Genomic DNA, 22,806 nt, shown 5'->3' with positions numbered 1-22,806 from the left:
AACGCAGTAATTAAGAGCTGGTTGACCTGGGCTGGAAACCTGCCTGCCATTTACCTGCCACACACCTGCCCTGTGCCTCAGTTTCTCTTTTGGCTAGGATGGTAACAGAGGTGTCTCACTGGGGTGTTGTGATAACTAATTCAGTAGGCAGCTGAAAAGGGCCGGCACATAGCAGTTTCCCACCACGCTTGTTATTGTGGAAGGTACACAGAAATGGTTGGATTTCTCTGCTGTGACGTCCTTCCATGCAGCTCTCTTGCGGTAAAACTGCTTCATTAAGAGCGTCTTCCCTCACCCAGCTGAGAGGCAGAACACTTACTCTCATTAAGGTTAACAGCGCAAGCTGTGAGTCACAACTGGTGTGGGAGACTGAGATAGATCATGCCTTAACCTACTGTTAGTCATTTCAAATAAACTGAATATATCCTGGTTTGGGGGTGGTGCCTTTCAGATTTTTTTTTAATTTTAAATTTTTTAAATTGACTTTATTTTTAGAGCAGTTTTAGGTTCATGGCAAAATTGAGGAAAAGGTACAGAGAGTTCCCATATACTCCCTCCCTCCCCAGAGGCACAGCCTCCCCCACTACGACCAGCCCCAGCACAGTGGTGCATTTGTCACAACTGGAGAACCCACATTGCCACGCCATTATCACTCAGAGTCCACGGTTTACATTAGGGTCCACTCTTGGTGGAGTATTCTATGGGTTTGGACAAATGCATAATGACCTGTATCCAACATTATATTTTACAGAACAGTTTCACTGCCCTAAAACGCCTCTGTGCTCCACCTCTTCATCCCTTTCCCCCAACCCCTGACAACCACTCATCTTTTTACTGCCTCCACAGTTTTGCCTTTTCCAGAATGTCATATGTTTGGAACTATACAGTCTATGGCCTTTTCGGACTGACTTCTTTCACACTGTAATATGCAAAGTTTCTTCCATGTCTTCTCATGGCTAGATAGCTCCTTCCTTCCTTTCTTTCTTCCTTCCTTCCTCTCTCTTTTCTCTTTTTCTCTCTTTCTTTGACAGACTCTCGCTCTGTTGCCCAGGCTGGAGTGCAGTGGTGTGATCTCAGCTTGCTGCAACCTCCACCTCCTGGGTTCAAGAGATCCTCCCATCTCAGCCTCCCAAATAGCTGGGATTACAGGTGCCCACCACCACACCCAGCTAATTTTTGTATTTTTAGTAGAGATGTGGTTTCACCACATTGGCGAGGCTGGTCTTGAACTCCTGACCTCAAGTGATCCACCTGCCTCGGCTCCCACAGTGCTGGGATTACAAGCTCATTTCTTTTTAGCACTGGCTAATAATCTGTTATCTAATGTACCATGTTATTTATCCATTCACCTACTAAAAAACAGGGTTTTTTGTTTTGTTTTATTTTTTACCCAACTGCTCTGGGAATATAGTTTCCAAAAATTATAAAATAAATACAGAGTCACTTTTAGTATGCCTGAAGGCTACTCTGATTTGTCTTTATCCTTTAGAAGTCTGCAGGGAAAAATTTTAAAAAACTGAATCTAATAAAGATGCTTCTGACATTTCTGCAACCTAAACATGCTTTACTCGGCATCTTGCAAGACTTCACACCAGCACACCACACCTCTGTTGGTTCTGTTTGTTAAAGACTCAGAAGCCAGGGCCCCAGCACCACCCAGCAAGCCCTGAATGAAGGGGTGTGTAGCCAAACCCAGCATTCACTCTGAAACACACGTCCTGTGCTCTGATGTGGACAAAAACCTAAGAGCCATTGATGTGGACTGTTAGATGACTTCCGTTAGCACCTACTGGGATAAAACCTATCTTGTTCTGCCTAATAAATATGTTTATGTGACTGATTTTTTTTTTTTTGAGACGAAGTCTTGCTCTGTTGCCCAGGCTGGAGTGCAATGGCGTGATCTTGGATCACTGCAACCTCTGCCTCCCAGGTTCAAACAATTCCCCTGCCTCAGCCTGCTGAGTAGCTGGGATTAAAGGCATGTGCTACCATGCCTGGCTAATTTTTTGCAGAAAATCCAACCATTTTAAATGCACAGTTCCTGACAAAGTACATCCTGATAAACCCATATGGCCGTGGAAGTGCCACCACAATTAAACTATAGAACATTCCATGGCCACAGAGTTTCCCTTGTGCTTCTCTGTAGCCATTCTCTTCCCACATCCCAGCCCCAGGTGACCATTCATCTCTCCTCCATCACTAGAATTTCATAAAAATGGAATCATACAGTATGCAGTCTTTTGTGTCTGGTGTCTTATATTTAGCCAATTGCTTCTGAGATTCATCCATAAGACATGTTATCAACAAGGAGAATCTTTTTAACTCAAGAAATACTCTGGCTGGAGAGTAGAAAACTATTTAGCAAAAGCTACTGTAGAAAAATACCCCAAGATGATTAAGAACTGTATTTCACCCCTGTCAAATAATACCCTTGAACAACAAGTGATTCCTATTTTAGGATAGCAAGGAGCTTTTCCAAGTGATGGATACAATAAATTTAGTTTGTAAATATCTTGCTAGCTAAAGATCATTAAAGATATTTGGAGAGAGATGACATCAGCAAAAGTGGCAAAGACCTAAAAATTCACTTCCTCATAAAAGGAAAAAATATCTGAATGAAATGGTTAGAATCAACTTACTTACAATTTTGGAAATTAACCAAAGGCTTGCAGCAACCTTGGAAGCATTTCCTCAAAATGAAGAGCTGAATCTCAGTAAGAACAGTATGATCTGGGGCATTTTGGCTTGCCCTAGACTCATTCTCCATTCCTGGTCTCTACAGCACCCTTGGAAAAAGAACAGCTTACATGCCTGGAGCAGCCTGGAAGCCACTTAGGGAAGGAAACAAAGCTGCATCTTTTCCAAAGTCCCACCCCAAATAATTCTCATGATGTGACCATTCTGGTGATTCCCTAGAAGACCATACTTACAAAGCTATTTGTATTTGACCTGACCCTGAGCTCACTTAGCATGAACAGTCTATTCCCTGGGTGTGATTGTCAAATACATTTATAAGCAACTGCTTTCACTTTGCAGCTGCCTAATCAGTAGGTAACAGTTGGGGCAAACAATGTATTAACCAAAAAACTTTTTTAAAAAAGCCTGGGGAATAAGGTACCCATAGGGCTTTGGAAAAGCCCCAACACATCTGTGGGTATACGGAGTGCCACACACACACGCATAGGGTTGTGCATATGCCCAAGAAAGCCCTGAGAAGCCTCTGAGCTCTCAGACGGCAACGGCCTTGCAGAATGGTGAAGGTGTGCCCCAAGAGTCACACAGACCCCCCTGGCAAAGACTGGGATATGTACTGGCTCCAGGCATTTAAAGAAATCTCTCTCCAATCACTAGGTAACTCCTAAACTAACTTGGTAGACAATTCAGTAGCCACACATGACAAAGGGTAGACTTTACAGAATTCGTTCAGAAAAGTCACTAAACAAACAATTATGTATCATCAACAACAAACTATGATGGACAGGAAGAATTTGCTTTCTAGAGGCACAATATTATATTATTGAAAATGTCCAGTTTTCAATAAAAAAAATTAGAACTATGAAAATACAAGAAAACATGGCCCATATACAGGCCAAAAAAAAAAGCCATCAATACAATTGATCCCGGCTGGGTGTGGTGGCTCACACCTATAATCCCAGCACTTTGGGAGGCTGATGTGTGTGGATCACCTGAGGTCAAGAATTCAAGACTAGCCTGGCCAACATGGAGAAACTCCAACTCTACTAAAAATACAAAAATTAGCCAGGTAGGTGGTGTGCACCTGTAGTCCCAGCTACTTGGGAGGCTGAGGCAGGAGAATCGCTCGAACTTGGGAGGCAGAGGTTACAGTGAACTGAGATTGCACCACTGCACTTCAGCCTGGGTGACCCCCTGTTGCTACGCGGTGGCACATGCCTGTAATCCCAGCTACTTGGGAGGCTGAAGGATGAGAATTGCTTGAACTCTGCCAGGAGGCAGAGGCTGCAGAGAGCCAAGATTATGGCACTGCACTCCAGCCTGGGCAGCAGATTGAGACTGCATCTCAATATACATATAAACATATACATATCTCACATATACATCACACATATACATATCATATATATATATATACTCACACACACACACACACACACACACATAAACACACATATATATGATCCTTAAGAAAGGCATGGTGGACTTAGAAGACCAAGACTTTAAATCAGCTATTTTAAACATATTAAAAGAGCTAAAGGAAAGTCTAAAGAACTAAAGAAAGATGAGAATGATGAAAATATTAATAAAGAGATAGAAATTGTAAGAACCAAATAGGGCTGGGCATGGTGGCTCACACCTTTAATTCCAGCAATTTGGAAGACCGAGGCAGGAGGACTGCTTGAGGCCAGGAGTTTCAGACCAGCCTGGGCACCACAACAAGATCCCCTCACTACCCAAAAATATACAAAAATTAGCCAGATGTGGTAGCATGCACTTGTAGTCTCAGCTACTCAGGAGGCTGAGGCAGGACGGAGGATCCTTTGAGCCCAAAAGTTCGAAGCTGCAGTGAGCTATGATCATACCACTGCACTCTAGCCTAAGTGACAGAACAAGACTCTGCCTGAAAAAAAAAATAACCAGATAGAAATTATAGATTGAAAAGCACAATAGCTCAAATAAAAAACTCTCTACAGGGGTTCAAGAGCAGATTTGAGTAGGCAGAAGAAAGAATCATCAGTCAACCTAAAGATAGGTTAATTGAGATTATGCAGTCTGAGCAGCAGAATAAACAATGAAGAAAAATGAACAGATCCTAAGAAGCATGTGAGCCATCATAAAGTGAACCAACATGCATGCAATGGAGTATCAATGGGAGAGGAGAGCAAGTGAAAAGGGCATAAAATGCATTTGAAGAAATTATGGTCAAAAACTTCCCAAATTTGACAAAAGACAATAATCCACACATCCAAGCTCAATGAAATCGAAGTAAAATAAACTCAGAGATCCATACCTAGACACATCATAATCAGACTGTCAAAAGCCAAAGTCAAAGAGAGAAGCTTGAAGGCAAAAGATAAGTGACTTACCACATACAAGAGGTCCCAATAAGATTAACATCTAGTTTCTGATTCGAAAACATGCAAGACAGAAGGCCTTACAATTGCAAGAAAAAAAAAAAATTGTAAATCAAGAATTCCATATCCAGCAAAACTATCCCTCAAAAAAGAAGGAAAAATCAAGACATTACCAGATAAGCCAAAGCTGAGACAATCTGTCTCTGTGGAATCTGCCCTACAACAAATAGTAAGGGAAGTAATTTAGGCTGAAATTAAACAAACACACACACACACACACACACACACACACACACAAACACTAGATAGTAAATTATACTCATATAGAAATAATGGTTTGGATGTAGTTTGTCCCAGCCAAAAACTCAGGTAGAATTTTAATTACCAATGCAATAGTGTTTGGAGGTGGTGTCTTCAAGGGATGAATAACCTAAGATGAATTAATATCTTTCTCAGAAGACTGGGATAGTTCTCTGCAGAATGGATTAGTTTTGGTAAGAGTTAATTGTTATAAAGTGAGGCTGCCTCTCATGTTTTTCCCTTTTTGCATTTCCATTTATCTGCCATGTTTTGAGGAAGCACAAGGCCCTCATCAGAAGCCAGCAGATGTGATTGACCAATCTTGAACATCCCAGCCTGCAGAACCATGAGCTAAATAAACCTCTTTTTTTTTTTTTTTTTTTTGGCAAATTATCCAATCTCAGGTATTCTGATATGGCAACACACAAAAAAAGGTATGACATACAGAAAACAAATAGCATACTGGGAGACATAATCATTTCTTATCAGTAATTACATTAAAAAATTAAACTCTCCAATTAAAAGGTAGAAATTGAAGAATGGATTTTAAAAGCATGATCCAATTACACACTCTTTATAAGAGATTCACTTTATACTTATAGACACAAATAGTAAAAAGGTACAAAATGATATACTATGCAAATGCTAACCAAAAGAAAGTTTGAGTAACTATCCTCATATTAGACAAAATCATCTTTAAGACAAACACTGTTACCAGAAACAAATAAGGACATTTTATAATGATAAAGGGTTAATAATTCAAGATATGTAACAACTGTAGACATATTTGTACATAAGAACTGTGCCAGAGTAGCAAACAATTAGCAAAGAACAAGACTCTGAACAGCTGAGCTGGTAGCTCTATACTGAAAAAGGAGAAATGTCATTTGCCTAAGTTACTGACCACCACAAGACTGCAATCAAAATCAAGTGCACCCTGGAAAGGCACAGGTTTTCCATCCTGGCTGCACACTGAAAAATGATCTACGGAGTCTAAAACTACGGATACCTGGGCCCTACTCCACGAAATCCTGATATAATGGGTCTGAAGTAATATTTCTTAAAGTGCCCCAAGTGTTCTGAAGTTCAGGCAGGATAAGGACACCCCGGCCTAGAGGGTGAGAGCATGGCCTCTGAAACATACAGCCTGGGTTTCAACCTGAGCTCTGCCTCTTATTAGCTCCAAAAAACCTTGAACATAACTGAATCTTGCTGTAGCCACATCACAAAAGAGTGTCTGGAACACAGTGAGCGTTAATAAATGTTAGCAATTATTGTCGTTGTCATCATCGTCATCATCTGTCATCATCTTCATCTGCCCAGGGCAGGCACAACTTGAGGCACCTCTGAACCCTCACAATGGATGCTGAAGTTGGGAAGGAAGAGACAAAAGGCAACTTTACCTGGGGAAAAACAGGCTCAGCTCTTCCCTCTTGAGCTTGCTTCATCCCCCAGGAAGACTGAAGTGGATCCTGCCAGTCAATGCAACAGACTTCCTACTTTCAAAGATGGCCTGCACATTCTGGACCAGGCATACTAGGGTGGAGTTTAGGAAAGGTAAACTGTGCCACCCTCCCATACCACCACGCCCCCACAAATAAAAACCCAAGAAACCAACAAAACCAATAACACCAACTTTCTACCTTCATTAACAGTCCTTCTTTTGAAAATATAAATAAGACAATGAAAGATGGCCTAATGTTGAGTGGGAAAAAATAGCATGAATAAAGACCTAGATGATTAAAAAGACCAATTAACCTGTGGAGGCAGGTGAGAATATCCAATAAGCAGAATTCTAATTAATATCCTTGAAGGAGACTGCACCCATTAAATTAGTGTTTCATAAAATGTGAACACATTGGTATGAAAAAGAAGCAATTAGAGAAAAACAGAGTTCTTAGAAAATAACAGCTGTCTGTCAAAATAAAAAAATTCAACACAAGGATCAAACAGCAGAATGGATACAGCTGAAACCCAAAGTAGTCATCTAGAAAATAAAACTGAAGTGCCCCAGAAAGTAAGGAAAAGAGAAAGAAAATAGAAGAAAATGTTAAGAATCCCATAGGATCAATATAGAAGGTAGAATATCTATCCACTAGGAATTCAAGTAAGAGAAGGAAAAAAAAATTGAGAAGAGATATAATCAAAGACTGAATGGAAGAAATTTCCCCAACCAAATTTTCTTGAACTATCCAGTAGACAAATAATTAGAACTAGTATAATAATTCACTATGGTGTGTGATAACCAGGTAGGAGATCAATATACATAATTTTTCCAGCAATATAGCAGAAAATACAGTTCGTTCTTGAACACAGGTTTGGACTGCATAGGTCTACTTATCCATGGATCTTCTTCTACCTCTGCCACTCCTGAGACAGCAAGACTAACTCTTCTCTTCCTTTTCCTTCTCCTCCTCACCCTACTCAACTGAAGATGATGAGGATGAAGGCCTTTATGATGGTCCACTTCCACTTAATTCATAGTACATACATTTTCTCTTTCTGATGACTTTTTGAAACGATATTTTCTTTTCTCTAGCTTACTTTATTGTAAGAATATAGCATATATCTAACATACGAAATATGTGTTGACAGTCTACGTGATCGGTAAAGCTTCCAATCAGCAGTTGCTTATCTGTAGTTATGTTTTTGAGGAGTCACACATTGTACGCAAATTTTCAACTACATGAGAGGTCAGTGCTCCTAACTGCCATGTTGTTTAAGGGTCAACTGTATATCCCCATCTCTAAATATTATAGATATTATTTTTCCAGGAATTAATCTATAAGATCGATGCAATCACAAAATCAAATCATGACTGTGTAACTTTACAAACTCATTCTAAATTTATTGAAGAATGCAGAGAAGTAGCAAAACATGAAAAAATAGGAGAATGACTTATTATAAAGCTAGAGTGGTTAAAACAATGTAGTGTTGTCTTGGAAATGAACTGATAGATTCATTACACAAGATAAAGATTTACAAACAGACCCATATCTAGCAGTGAGGTGGAGGAAAACATTTCAAATAGGAGGAGAAATACTGAATCATTCAAAAAAATAGTACTGGGGAAATGGCCATCCACTTGGAAAAGATAAAGTTAGAACCTTACTTCATACCGTAGGTAAAAATAAGTTTTGATTCAATTACTTAAACATAAAAAGAAAAACTATAAACATTTTAGAAATGCACAGGTGAATAACTTCAGAATTATGGTCCAAGAGAGATCTTTTAAACTAAGAAAGAAACCCTAGAAGCCAGTTTTTTTTTTTAAAGCAGATTTTGCAAGATTAAAAAACCAGCACTTCTGTATTTTTTAAAAAGACACTTCATTAAAAATTAAAAGACAAACTTGGATAAGATATTAGTCACTTAAAACAGAAAAGTATTACGAAGTTAAGAAATCTCACACATCCGTGTAATACAGCCTCACAAAAATTATGTACAAGCAATTCATGGAAGAAACTCAAACAGGCAACGAAATCTTACTATTTGTTTCATTTTGGTCCCATCTATTCTTTGTTTCTTTTTTTCCCTGTTTTCTGCCTTCTTTTGTATTAACCGTTTATTTTTTTATGATTCCATTTGATTTCCTTTGTTGGTTTCTTAGCCAACTCTTTGGAGTTTTTGATTTTATTTTAGTGGTTGTTTTAGGCTTTACAGTATACAACTTTATCATAGTTTACCTTTAGATGACGTTAGATTTCTTCATGTACAGTCTAAGAATCTCACATTGTATACTTCCATCCCCCTCCTTTATAGTATTTTCATACAATTACTTATACAAATGTTATAAACCCCACGATATATTGGTGTGCTTTTCTTCTTCTTCTTTTTTTTTTTTTTGGTTCTTTATATGCATTAAGCTTCTTGAATCTGTGGTTTTCTAGTTTTTATTCCATTTTGAAAAAAATTACTACTATTTCTTAAAGTATTTTTTCTGTTTACCCTCACTCCTTATTCCACATATATTAGGATTTCTGGAAATTATTCCACAAGGCTCTCTGATGCTTTTTTCATATTTTTATTTAAAAAAATGCTTTTTCTGTATGTTCTTCATTTTGGAGAATGTATATTGCATTGCAATATCTATGAGTCCACTAATCTTTTTTCTTTTTTCAAATCTGCCATTAATCTAATCCAGTGAAATTTTTCTCTCTTACATTATAGTTTTCATCAGTAGAAGTTCGGCTGGGCAAATCACGAGGTCAGGAGTTCAAGACCACCTTGGCCAACATGGCAAAACCCTGCCTCTACTAAAAACACAAAAATTAGCTGGGCATGGTGGCATGTGCCTGTAGTTCCAGATACTCAGGAGACTGATGCAGGAGAATTGCTTCAACCAGGACCCGGGAGGCGGAGGTTGCAGTGAGCCAAGATTGTGTCATTGCACTCCAGCCTGGGCTACAGAGTAAGACTGTCTCAAAAAAATTTTAAAAAAAAGTTCAGCTGGTTTTTTTATATCTCCATGTGTCTACTTAACTTCTGGAACATCGCAATACAATTTTAATAACAGTTTTAATGTCCTTGTCTGCTAATTCTAGTATGTGTCAATTTTGTATCAATTTCAATGGGTTTATTTTTCTTTTCACTTTGAACCCTAGTTTCCTGCTTCTTTGCATGCCTAGTAATCTTTGATTAAATGGTAGACATTATGAATGTTATCTAGTTGGTGCTGGATACTTTTGCATTCCTATGTCATTCTTATACTTTGCTCTGGGACACAGGTAAATTACTTGGAACCTATTTCATTCCTTTGGATCTTGCTTTTAATATTTGTTAGGCAGAACTGGAACAGCATTTAGCTCAGGGCCAGGTATTCTCCACTACTGAGGCAAAACTCTTGTGCGTACTCTATATAATGCCCCAGTGAATCATGAGGTCTTCCAATCTGGATGGTGGGAAAACCCTAATTTTGTGACTGGGACTTTTCTCTCTCATCCTCTCAGATGGTTCCTTCATGTCCATAGTTTCCTCACATGCAAGAGCTGATCAGCAGCAGCTGAATATTCACAGGGCTTCCTCTGCAGATCTCCAGAACCCTCAGCCTGAGTAAGTCTCTCCTCTCTGGCACTCTGTTCTGCAAATTCCAGCCACCTTTGACTCCCAGCCTCAGTATAGCCTCCTTAACTCAGCAGGAGTGCCAGGCTCTTCCCTGGTTCCTGTGCTGTGGCTTGGAAACTTTCTCACAACAGGAGGCTGCAGCAATCCTGATTTACCATTAATGGTGTGAGATCAAAATAGAGAAAATACATAGTTGAATCAGACCACGTTTATTGATATGGACCCACAGTAGCTTGTTTGGTTGGCTAAAATATAAAGTCAAAGGTGGGCTATATTAATTGAAGTTGAAATGCCAGGCTTTCTTGGTACACCACAGACATAGGGATCTAAAGTCTCAAGCAGATTGGAATGTTAGAGTAGACCTGGCATGCCAGATCTCACCCATCCCAAGAGGATCCAGAGGCACATTTTTCTCTAGTTACGAGAAATAAGTATGTGAGAGGAACCTCGGAATCCTTGAACTCTTCTCTGGAGGCCACAATTTACAGTTGGAATTTCTGCACTACTAGGTCCCTAAATGCAATGAAGACTATGAGATCCCAGGGCTGCAGGGGCCAAGTGGCAGAACTGAATTGCCAAAGGCATGGTGGATGTGGCTACTGTAAAGGACAGCAGAGCCTCACCTTCAAAACAGGAAAACCTACTCTTGCTGGGACTGATGTGTTAATACTCACTTGGGGTGGCTGGCAAAATACTAAATATTAGGAAAAGTTATAGACTGTAATCTCAAACCTTTTGGAGGCCAAAAGGTTTTATTGGGGCAACCTGAAGGCAGGTGCCTCATTTACATCAGCATAGGAAAGAGAGAGACAAAAGCTTTCCCAGCTAAGTCTGTTTTCCCCACATCCCTTTGTCTCCACTCTGTTTCTTCCTGTAGATTTTGTGCTGGGGGCCCTCTCTGGGAGGATCAAGGGGGAATTACCGGTTAGTAGTGCTTACTCTGGCCCTGGAACCTAAAGCTTTTAGTAAAACCATTCTTTTAACCACGTTAATTATCCACAAGCATGCTAACTTACAATCTCTGTTGTAAAATTTGACAACGTGTGGATAACACGGGGAGTCTTCGTCTGTTGGCTGCAGTAGCCCTGTGCAAGCAGCTGCCGACCACCCCCGGCCCACCTGAATCACTGTAATGGTGTGAGTGCGTTATTCATCCATCACTGAGTCAGGGTCTGCAGGCCAGACCTCCGCAGGTGGTGGCCAATGTCTCACTGATGTGAGGATAAGGACACACAGGTCCCACCCAGTGAACCATTACCACCAATGCTTACAGCATTTTCTTTGGTATGATTCTGGATGGAACATCTTCGGCAAGTTTTCAAAACTCTTTGGTGATGATTCCTGTTGTGTGTCAACTCGGCTACACCACAGTACCCAGATAGTGGTCAGACACTAGTTTGGATGCCGCTGTGAGGGTATTCTTGTAGGTGAGATTAAGTTTTAAGCCAGTAGACTCTGAACAAAGCAGATCACCCTCCACAATGTAGGTGGGCTGCATCCGGTCAGTGGAAGGAAGTTAAGAGAAAAGGACCGACCTCCTCCAGGAAGGAGGAATTCCGCCTGCTGCCTCCCGTCAGGCTCAAGCTGCAGTTTCAGCTCTACCCCCATCCCCAGCCTGCAGGTCAGCACTGCAGACTTTCCAACTGCCCATTCCCACAGCTGTGTGAGCCAACTCTTTAAGATAAATAAATCTATGTACATACACACAATACATATATACAAGTTATAATCCAGCTATGTATATATACCTGTGTGTCCGCCTGTGCGGATCTATCTGTATCTATCTCTCTATCTGTATATCTCCTATTGGTTGTGTTTTTCTAGCACACCCTAATGGATCTTTATAGATTTTCCTCCCATCTGTTGTGAATGCCTTTTCTCCTCCTAAAGTCAAAGCCAAGGCTATCTCAATGGTCACGATACAGAGAGTGAGTTTTGCTAACGAATCAAAACACTGCACTGTTGTAGTCAACGTAACGGGAGAACATTCTTACGGTACAGATGAAAAGCCACCCAGCAAACTCCCATCTGCAGTGTGGAGCTGCCTCCAGGAAGCGCCTGTCCAGAGAGCCAGTGCCTGCCACGGCTACCTAGATGGGGCCTCATGACAAGCTCTCCTGAATGGTTTGAAAGGCAAGCCATGAATGTCACTTTCAGGTGAAGAAAATTAAGCTGCCAGGGTTCCTCTTCTGTTCTCTATTCCCTTCCACTGACTTGAAGTGGATCCCACAGGCCTAGGAAACACTAGGGCCCTCAGGTGAAAGGAACCAGGTTGCTGAGTCCCTCTGTGAAGGACGCAATCACCAGCTGAGCCTGCCCTGGACAGGGGCCAGAGCAGCCTTTACTGTGAACTGAGCCATTGAAAGTTAGGGGGTTGCTGCAGCAGTTAGTGTCACCCTAATGAAGCCCTAACCTCCCTACATAAGGCAAGGAAGTCAGTCCAGCTCGATGAACCCCTTCTCCTCTGCCTGGGGCTTGGGAGGAAATTAAGTCCATGGGAGGTCAGCCCTGACCGCCTCCCAGAGAGGAGGCTGGCCCTGCTCCAACTACTGCGGCAGGGCTGGAGAGCAAGCACCTCAACACTCAGGTCCACCTGCTGCTATGTCCTCCTACTGGGATGAGCCCTGAGACCCCGGCCCTCCCCTGGCTTCCCTGGGACACCCCTGAGCCACCACCACAAGGAGTCGTAACTCCTCGTCAGCTCTAAGCTCATGCATCCTGTGTGGCAAAATGCCCAGCCCCGTGAGATTCCTCATGCTGGGGCCGGGGCCGGGGGTGGCGTGCGGGGGTGACTGGGTGATGGACGTCACTCCTCTCTTGTCTTTTTGTCCACACACCCACTCTGCAGAAGGCAGCTTTTCCTTTGTTTGGAGAGCTTAATCTGTCTGCACCATGAAGGTGGGTGTGGAGGGATGAGGCAGCTGTCCCCGTGTCACTGAAGGCAGCGCAGTCACCACACTGCACACCCCGAGGATGTCAACCTTACAGTCGGCCTATTCACTGCATTTCCCCTCTGCACCAAGAGCCAGCTTCAAAATAATCCAGCAAGGGGCTGGGTGGAGGTGCGGGGTGGGGAGATATTGACAAAATAAGAGAGGCCAGATGAGGGGTACGCAGGGGTTCACTAGAGCAGTCTCTTCACTTTTATGTATGTTTGAAAGTTTCTAACTAAAAATATTTTTCTGAAAGGAAATGTCTTCTATGGGCCAAGATACAGTGGAAGAGGAGCCTCAGAGGACTGTAAGGCCGCTCCTGTCTTCCCTGATACCATTTCAGGGGTCACGGTGACCTTCAGGAAGGAAGAGGTGTTTTCAATAAACAAATTTGCTTTTTTTCCTATTCCCATTAATATGTAGTACATGTCATTATCTTCAAGTCTAATCACTTAAAGAAGAGATTTTAAATAATTGATTAATGTAAAAGAAGAAAAATGCCACGCTGTCTTTTTCATTACCTATCAAAACCCAGAAAACCTCTTCCTCCAGCCCTGACACAGACACATACATATATTAATGATACACTGAGAAGAACAAGCATACAAATCAATAGACACAAATCTGTCCAGGGTATTTTTCCGAGGGAAAAATCATCATCCTCTCTCTCCATCTCCCACGTGGCCCGCTCCTCAGCACAATGCCAAGGCAATTCAAATAACTCCCCTCATTTTACTCTCACAGAATTTTAGGATCCCTCAAACACACAAAAACCTAACCCTTCTTGAACTCTGATAAAATACGTTCTGTTTGTGTGATCACACATGTGCATGCCTATGTGCATAAACAGGCTTTAATGTCTACAAGAAATGCTTGGTTTTTTTTTTTTTTTTTTTTGAGACAGAGTCCCGCTCTGTCACCAGGTTGCAGTACACTGGCGCAATCTCGGCTCACTGCAACCTCTGCCTGCGCCCGCCACCATGCCCGGCTAATTTTTGTATTTTTTAGTAGGGGCGGGCTTTCACCATGTTGGCCAGGCTGTGGTCTCAATTTCCTGACCTCATGATCTGCCATCCTCGGCCTCCCAAAGTCCTGGGATTACAGGTGTGAGCTACTGCACCCAGCCGCATCCACACTTTTAAAATGCCCTTGTTCACGTCACACTCTGTCCTTACAGAAGGGTGCCAAAACAAAAGAAACGCGAAGAGGATGCCCTGGGAGCACCTCCGGAAGACACTGAGGAGCACTCTCAGGAGCACCTCCCGTGAGAAACAGCGCTTCTCACTCAAGAGCCGTCAGCTTTCAGTGGTGAGATTTTATCAAGCTCTGCCTCCCGCTGCCTGCGGAGAAGCTGGAATTCTCTTCGCCATTGCCTCTAACCTGCTTACATCCCTGAAGGTGGAATCCTGCTCCAGGGCCGTCTGGAGACACAGGTGCCACTTACCACGAGGGAGAGAGGCCTCTTCCAGGAGACAACGCCTATGAGTCCCGACAGCAGCACCTGGAAGGACAAAAGGTACAGGAAGGTGAGACGCTTCCGAAACCTTTCATGGACAATCAAAACACCGTGAACCGTTTCGACCTGGAGAAGGACGTGTGGAACACAGCACATACACAGGGGCGGGGCCACCATGAGTGGCATTTTCACAGCCTGCAGCCACTCTGAGAGGCACAATGGTCTCTCCGGGCACCAGGGCACTATGACGGAGGGGACCACTTTGTGTATTGCATTAGGTGGCCCAAGAGTGGCAGGTTTTCTGAAACACCCCACCCCTGTCCTTGATGTGACTTGGCTGTGCTAGGCTGCGTGCCTATAATTCCAGCTACTCAGGAGGCTGAGGCACGAGAATCACTTGAACCCAGGAAGTGGAGGTTACAGTGAGCCAAGATCATACCACTGCACTCCAGCATGGGAGACAGAACGAGACTCCATCTCAAAATAAATAAGTAAGTAAGTAAATAAATAAATAAATAGAGAGCACCATTTGGGGAAAAGGCAAAGGCAACCCCACCCACGGGCCACCCAGCCACCTGCCATGGTTGTGTGGGTCCTGGGCATGGCGGGTCCCTGCAGGGTCCTTCTCCCCTCTACATGCTTGGCTCCCCTGATGCACGCCCCTCTGCCCCCTCCAGCCCCTGCAAGCACCTCCCCGTCACTCATTACAGCTTCCCATCTCACCCGTAATATGTAGTGTCTTCTGACAAGGCTCCAGAACTTTCTAGGCCCTGACTCCAAGCGGCCCACTCCTTTCCCAGGCCAAGTCCTGCCCTTGACCTTGCCTGGGGTCCCACCAGAATTCAGTCACCCCCCTCTTCTGGCTTCTGTCTACTGTCCTGATCACATGAATACGCTGTGACTTCTGTCCCTTAGAAGAACCACTGCTCAGTCCTGTGTCCAGCTCTTGGCCCGCCTGTCTCCTGGGCGGCCTCCCAAGTCCAGGCATCCCGAGGATGACACTGGCTCTGATCTCCACATTTCTGGCTTCCTGGTGTCCAGGAAGGGCCAATGGCTCATGGATACACAGTCACTTCCCACCCACTATCATCTATCTGTCTTCAGCCCCACAACTGCAAGGAAACTCTTCTCCCAAGGTTCCCCCGCAGTCACTGATCCCCATCACCTGCTGAGGGCTCAGGCTCCCTCCCTTACGGGCTCCTGCAGCTCCTTGCTCCCCTGTGGCTCTTCACACTTCCAGGGGGTTGCTCTCCTCCACAGCCTCCCTCCCGGCCTCCTCCCTCCCCCCACCTCCTCCCTCTCCCAACCTCCTCCTGCTTCCCCAAGTCTTGTGTCTCCTAAGCCCTTTGGCTCCTCTCCCCAGGGCTCCGTGGGGGCTGTCCTGAGGCTCTTCAAGTGCCATCCACTGGTGTCTGCGCAGGTGATTCTCAGCCCACGACTCTGCCACAGCCACAGCATCATGCCGTTCACAGCCTCCGCTCTTGGCATCTGTCCAACCCAACACGTCCATAAAAGCGGCTGCAGCCTCTGCCTCGGAGCGCCACACTTCCTCTTGCAACCTCTGCTCTCCACAAGAGCACCCCTTCCTCCCGGTCACTCAAGTCCAAATCCTGGAGACCCTTTCCTCTCCCTCACCCCCGTGTCCCACCAGGAGGAACAAGAGGCTGAGGCTCACTCTTCAACATGGCAACAAGTGAGGAGGCCGCATTGCAAGGAAAGTGTTTGCAGACCAGGTCTCCTGTGAACACAAATTGCTCATGCTTGCCACTGTGGGCATGTGCCAGGCAGCCAGGGCACTGGTTCGAAGGACTTGGCTGCATGTGCCCTGGACTCCAAAAGGACTGGCCAGACCCGGGAGGAGAGCATGCTGCTGGCAGACCCACAAGGTCCCCTTGGGCACAGACTGTGGTTCATCCTCAACCACCTCCGCAAGGGGGCAGGGCCACCTCTCAGACACAGCAGCCTCTATCACTCCCAGCACCAGCTAGTGCAGTCTCGAAAACATCTGGCCATGCAGGGCGCAGTGGTTCACGCCTGTAATCTCAACACTTTGGGAGGCTGAGGCAGGCAGATCACTTGAGGTCAGGACTTCGAAACCAGCCTGGTCAACAAGGTAAAATCCTGCCTCTACGAAAAATACAAAAATTAGCCGGGTGCGGTGATGGGCGCCTGTAATCCCAGCTACTCAGGAGGCTGAGGCAGGAGAATGGCTTCAACCTGGGAGGTGGAGGTTGAAGTGAGCCAAGATCGTGCCATTGCACTCCAGCTGGGGTGACAAAGTAAGACTCCATCTCAAAATAAAATAAAATTTAAAAATTCTGGCCACAAAGCAACAGAAACATGAACCAAAGAGAGCCCACAGGGCTCTGCTCCCAAGCATTGCAAATGTCTATTTTTTCTGTAATGCACACAAGTCCTCCAAACACAGTCAACAGTGACAGACAGTAGTTACAGCCATTTCCCACCTCCCAGGTCCCCTCTCATGGCCATGCCACCCAGGCTCCTTGCCTTGCAGTCCAGCTTCAGCCTTGGGAAATCCTTGACCAATGTCTCCTGTGTCTCTCTGGGGCTGTGTCTCACTAACTCTCCTTCCAAATGCCCCTGAAACCTCTCTCTTGCCTTCTGTACCCAACACTTGAACCCGGTGGGCGTGCCATGTTCCCAGGTCACTTTACAGCCAGAGGACACTGGCCTTTCTCAGAAGGAGCGGACCACTCCCCCTGGAGCTCTCACCATCATTTCATGCTTCTACCCCAACCTTCTTCTTTTGGCAAATTGCAAATTTCTGACCATAATGCCATCATGTTTTGAGCTCACGGTACAGTTCGGGGGCCACTCCGTCACAACGCGTGATCCATTCTTCTGCTCAGTGCCCTCCCTTTCCCAGTTCGTCTCTGTCCCCTCCGCCAGCGCTCTCCTGTCTCACCTACCGATCACAGCCTTGTCCACTCCCTCTCGTCTCCACCTCCACCCTCCCCACTGAAGCCATCCTGGACGCCTCTGCCCAATAAACCACATCTCCCTGGCCTGATAATCTAGGCCTACAAAGCTAGGTTCCTGATTTTTTAGCATCTGAGACACCTTCCCTGGTGGCCCCACTCCTGTCCAGGTCAATCCCCTACCTTGCAGTGGGCACCGGGCTCAGCCACGGTGCTGTGGTGGGCACTCGTGCTCGGGCCAAGCCCCTTCTCCAGCCACATGCCACCTGATGCTGCTCCCTGTCATTGTGACTCCAGCCACCTGCCACTCCGGCCTCAGCTCATTATTTTTTTGTTTGTTTGGGAGTGGGACACGAGATTATTTTTCCAAAACATCTGCTTTCTCCGCAGACCTCTCCAGGAGGGGCAGTGCAGACGTCCCTTCCCCCACTCCTCCCCAATACCGGAAACACTGACACAGTTCCAAATACCAAAGCCAGATAGACTGGGAAAGGCATGATACTGCTAACAGAGAAGAGGCTCACCCTAATGAGGGCAGGCCTGCAGAATGGCTTGAGGGAGGCTATTCACAGCCCAGTTGCTGGGATGCCTCCTCTCTGGAGAGGCCTGCTGTGGCCCACTGGAGACCAAGGCAGTTGGTGTAAAAGAAGCTCAGAGTCCCTGCTCTGAACCATCGGATCTTGAACTGTTTTTGCTCACTTCCAGCTACCAGCAAGGATTATGCTGCGTGTTCTGACATCTCAGTAATCCTGCAGGTTGATTTTGCACCACTCCCATGAGAAAAAGGGTCATGAACCTAGTTAGCCATGAAATTACCGCTCACCAAACCTTCATCCCATTTAATTTATCAGCATCATTATTGAGTCCACAGTTCACAAAGAATATAGAGCAACTGAAGAGGGTTGGTGAAAAGTAACATCGAATTAAATAGCTGTGGGAAAAAAGCCAAATAGACTGGAAAAGGCAGGATGTTGCTCACGGAGAGGAGCTGGACCTTGAGCACCATGAGTTGTCACAAGGACGCCAAGTTGCTCTTTTCTCCACCTCCCCACCCAGCCTAATAGAGGTAAGAGGTAAAATCGGAACAGAGACAGAACTTCCTGCGGTTGAGGCTGATGACACGGGGTAACAGGCTGCCGGGAAGTAATGGCATCCTTAGAGTCAAGGACCTGCCCATTTGATTGGTACCTGCCTGGACACGGAGCCCTGAAATAAATTAGCTCTTTAAATCTTGTCCTCTAACAATGAAAAGTTCTTTCATTTCCTAAAATCGAGAATGTCCTTCAGATCATCAAGTCTGGTCTAAAGGCAAATGATAGTGAAGGAAGTCCTTCTACAACCGTCTTGAAAGCCAAGTAAATTACTTTCATGAAACATATGGCAGATGGGTGCCCAAGAGCTACAGTGGTATCAATTTACCACTAAGAAGCCAGCATTCACTGTGTCTGGAGAAAAAAATCGTTGTTGCAAAAACAGAGCAAATAATATTCTGAGTCCAGCAAGCCCCATCTTCCAAACCTTCTGGGCTGCAGCTCTGTGCTGTGCAATATTATTCTCACAGCCTCCTGGAGCAGCTGATCTTCCTACTTCACCCTCCCTCGATTCTCCTCGCTTTGGGTGTAGCTTTCTTTCTCTGGGTCTTGCTGGGGCCACAGAAGGCTGGCTGAGGCATACAGTCCCCTGCCATCTGTCTCTACCTGTGGGGACACACTCAATGCTACCCCCACCCTGTCATGCTTTCTGCCCCCTCTCCTTGGAGCCACTCCCAACTCACTATTCCCAGCCTTTCATACCAGGCTGTGGTCCAAACATTCTCCAAACCATTTCCCTTTGGGGGCTACACCAACACATCACATTCATAATGTCCTGGAGAGAAGTTACCTTTCTTCTCAACCTAATGATAGAAAAAGAACTTTACAGCTTTCATTATCTTCTTAAGCAGAGGCAGAACTATAAATTGATGACAAGATCACCTCATGAAAGAAAAAAAACTTCTATTAGTGTGAAAGTGTTTAAAAATATTCTAAATAACTCATGAGTCAAAAGAAACTGAAAGGTGAAATACACCATTGTCTGTTCTGTTGTAACGCATGCTTCTCTGACGCACATTCTCTCTTAAGTGCTTGGCAACAAACTCATTTGTCCTGGGCCTGCCCTGTGAGATGCTGCCTTCTCATAGGGCTATTTACTCTGACATTAGGGTAGCTGCTGGATTTTGTTACTTAGTGGGTTATTAAGTAGCACATATATTATAATAATACATTTAAAAAATATTTTTAATTTAAAAATTTCAAAATAATTGGTTTCCTTTGTAATATTTTTATTTCCAGCTTTTAAAAACCTTATTCTGAGAAGGGGTCCATAGACTTCACTAGACTGTCATGCCAAAAGTTATGACCCCGCTGATTAAAGTTCCTTTAGAGCAGATCGTTTGGTGATAAACTCCTATGTTTGGTTTATCTGTAAATGTCTTACTTCACCTTGATGCCTGAAAAACAGTTACGCTGGAAACACCTGAGGTTGACAGCTGTGTCCCTCAGCAGTTTGAACCTACTGCACTGTTTTCCGGCTTCCACTGATGCAGGCAAAAGTCGGCTGTCCTCATTCCCTAAAGCCTTTCGAGATAATCTAATACTAAAGGCCTTTGGTATTCAGAGCGTTTTGCATGGTATGTCTAGGTGTGGATTTCTTTTTATCTTCTTTGGGAGATACTGTGCTAATGATTCTGTGAATTTATATTTATTAGTTTTGGAAATTTTCTAGCCAATATCTCTTGAAATATTTTATCTTCTCCATTTTCTTTACCAGGGACTCCAGTAGCTCTACTGGTAAAGACTCTGGTCTTTCACATTCCATCCTCCAAATGTCTTAGTTTTTCTTCCACATGTTCCCTGCACATGTCATGCAGGACTTAATTCTGGTTACTTTCTTTAGATGGATTTTCTAGACCACCCATTGTCTCTGCACTATGTCTAATCAGCTGTTGAACTATATAACTGCACTTGTTTAGAAAATTCCAGTGATTATATCTCGCATAAATAGAAATTCTACTTTTATTTTATTCTCAAAGGTAATTATTTCAAATAGTTCCTCGTTGTGTGCTCATCTTTATGACTTTAAATGTTTCATACTCAAATGTTTTAGACTCCAAGATACAAGGTCCCAGGAAGGCATCAAATTCTGGCCTTTGTTATCTCATTGTGGCTTCCTTTCTTTGATGCTTGGGCGCGTGGAAGTATTTGACTGTGCATGCATTGCTTGCTGGCACAGAGGGAAACATGAAAAAAAACCATGTTTCAGGCTGGTCTTGAACTCCTCAGCCCAAGCGATCCTCCTACCTCCAGCCTGGGTCACAGAGCAAGATTCCATCTCAAAAATAAAATATGAAATAAAATAAAATGATTCTGAAAATAATAGTGAGGTACGCAGAATTACAAGATGGCCCCCAAGGTCCCCACTCCCTGGTGTACTTGCCCTGTAGAATCCCCTCCCATTCGCCGTGGGTGGGACTGTGAATAGGCTGGAATACAGTATGTGATGAGGTTATGCTGCCTGACAATGGTGGATGGGAAGTCCCAAATCAGTTTGCTGTTGAGTTCATCAAAAGGGAAGTGCTCTTGGGTGTGCCTGATCTAATCAGGCAAGCCTTTTGGTTCTGGGCCCTTCGTGAAGTCCTGATTTGAGGTTCTGCTGCTGGCCTTGAAGAAGTGGGCTGCCGTGCCATGAGATGCCTCTAAGAGCTGAGAACTTCCCCACCCACAGCTTGCAAGGAAGCAGGGCTGAGTCACACAACCCCCAAAATGAATTCTGCCAACAACCTGAAGGAGTTTGGAAATGGATCTTTCCCTCATCAAGCCTTTGGATGAAGACGCTTCCAGCCTCGCCTGGATTTCAGCCTGCAGACCCTGAGGACAGGACCCAACAAAAACATTCCAGAGTCCCAACCCTTAGGAACTCTGAAATACTGTTTGAGCTGTTCGATACTGCTATGCTTGTGGCAATCTGCCACATGACAACAGAAAACTAATGTATCTAGCTAATAAAAGTAAAAAGGAAAAACAAAATAAAGTTATAAACATTGGGAAGAGGAAGCGAAATCATTACTATTTGAAAATAACGTGATTACCTAACTAGAAAACTCAATGGAATTGATTCAGAAGAATAAGAAACCGTAAGAAAATTCAGTATGTTATCTGGTTACAAAATCAGTATGTTGGAAATTATAATTCTATAGTTGTCCCCTGAACAAAAGGGGTGTTGGGGTGCCAACCTCCTGTGCAGTCCAGAATCTATGTATAACCTTTTGACTCCTCCAAAATTTACCTAATAGCCTACTGTTGACTGGCAGTCTCACCGATCACATAAACAGCAGATTAACACATATTTTGTATGTTGTTTGTATTCTGTATGCTCTATTATAATAAAGTAAGTTAGAGAAAAGGAAATGCTATTGAAAAACTCATAAGGAAGAGAAAACATATTTAGTATTCATTAAGCAGAAGTAGATCATCATAAAGGCCTTCATACTTGTCATCCTCTTGTTGAGTAGGCTACAGAGAAGAAGGAGGAAGAGGAGGACAGGTCTTACCATTTCAGGGTGGCAGAGGTGGAAGAAAATCCACGTGTAAGTGCACCCACGCTGTTTAAACCTATGTTGTCCAAGGTCAACAGAGTCAATATTTATTGTGCACTGAATACATGCCAGATATACCTACTAAGCTTTTATAGTTTATCCTGACAACCTGACTAGGTATGTGTGATTCCTGTGCCTATGCACAGATGTGAAAATTAAAGCACAGAGAGGTTAAGTGACTTGCCCCACGTCACAGTGGGGCAAGGTTAGGACACAAGCTCTTAAACTATAGACAAATAGCTTTCCTACATATGTGCAAGCAAAGACTGTCTAGAAAAGAGAGTACAGGCTGGGCACAGTGGCTGACACCTGTAATCCCACCACTTCGGGAGGCTGAGGGGGAAGGATTACTTGAGGTCAGGAGTTTGAGATGAGCCTGGCCAACATAGTAAAACCCTGTCTCTACTAAAAATACAAAAATTGGCCGGGC

At 44.0% G+C, this 22,806-nt stretch overlaps 1 protein-coding gene across 3 annotated transcripts in view; it reads right to left on the bottom strand.

Annotated features, from left to right (window-relative positions):
* The window catches only part of ENTREP2 (endosomal transmembrane epsin interactor 2), a 399,634-nt gene that overhangs the window by 212,155 nt on the left and 164,673 nt on the right, over positions 1 to 22,806 (bottom strand). For all 3 annotated transcript variants that reach the window (XM_064376326.1, XM_064376328.1, XM_064376327.1), the window contains exon 2: positions 14,793 to 14,849. In XM_064376326.1, coding sequence (XP_064232396.1) covers positions 14,793 to 14,849 — 57 coding nt within the window. The remainder of the gene's footprint in view (positions 1 to 14,792; positions 14,850 to 22,806) is intronic.

The sequence above is a fragment of the Aotus nancymaae genome, unplaced genomic scaffold, assembly GCF_030222135.1.
Source record: "Aotus nancymaae isolate 86718 unplaced genomic scaffold, 86718_ANA_hifiasm-v0.15.2.pri h1tg000014l, whole genome shotgun sequence".
Classification (NCBI taxonomy): domain Eukaryota; kingdom Metazoa; phylum Chordata; class Mammalia; order Primates; family Aotidae; genus Aotus; species Aotus nancymaae.
This window is presented reverse-complemented; position numbering and strand designations above follow the sequence as displayed.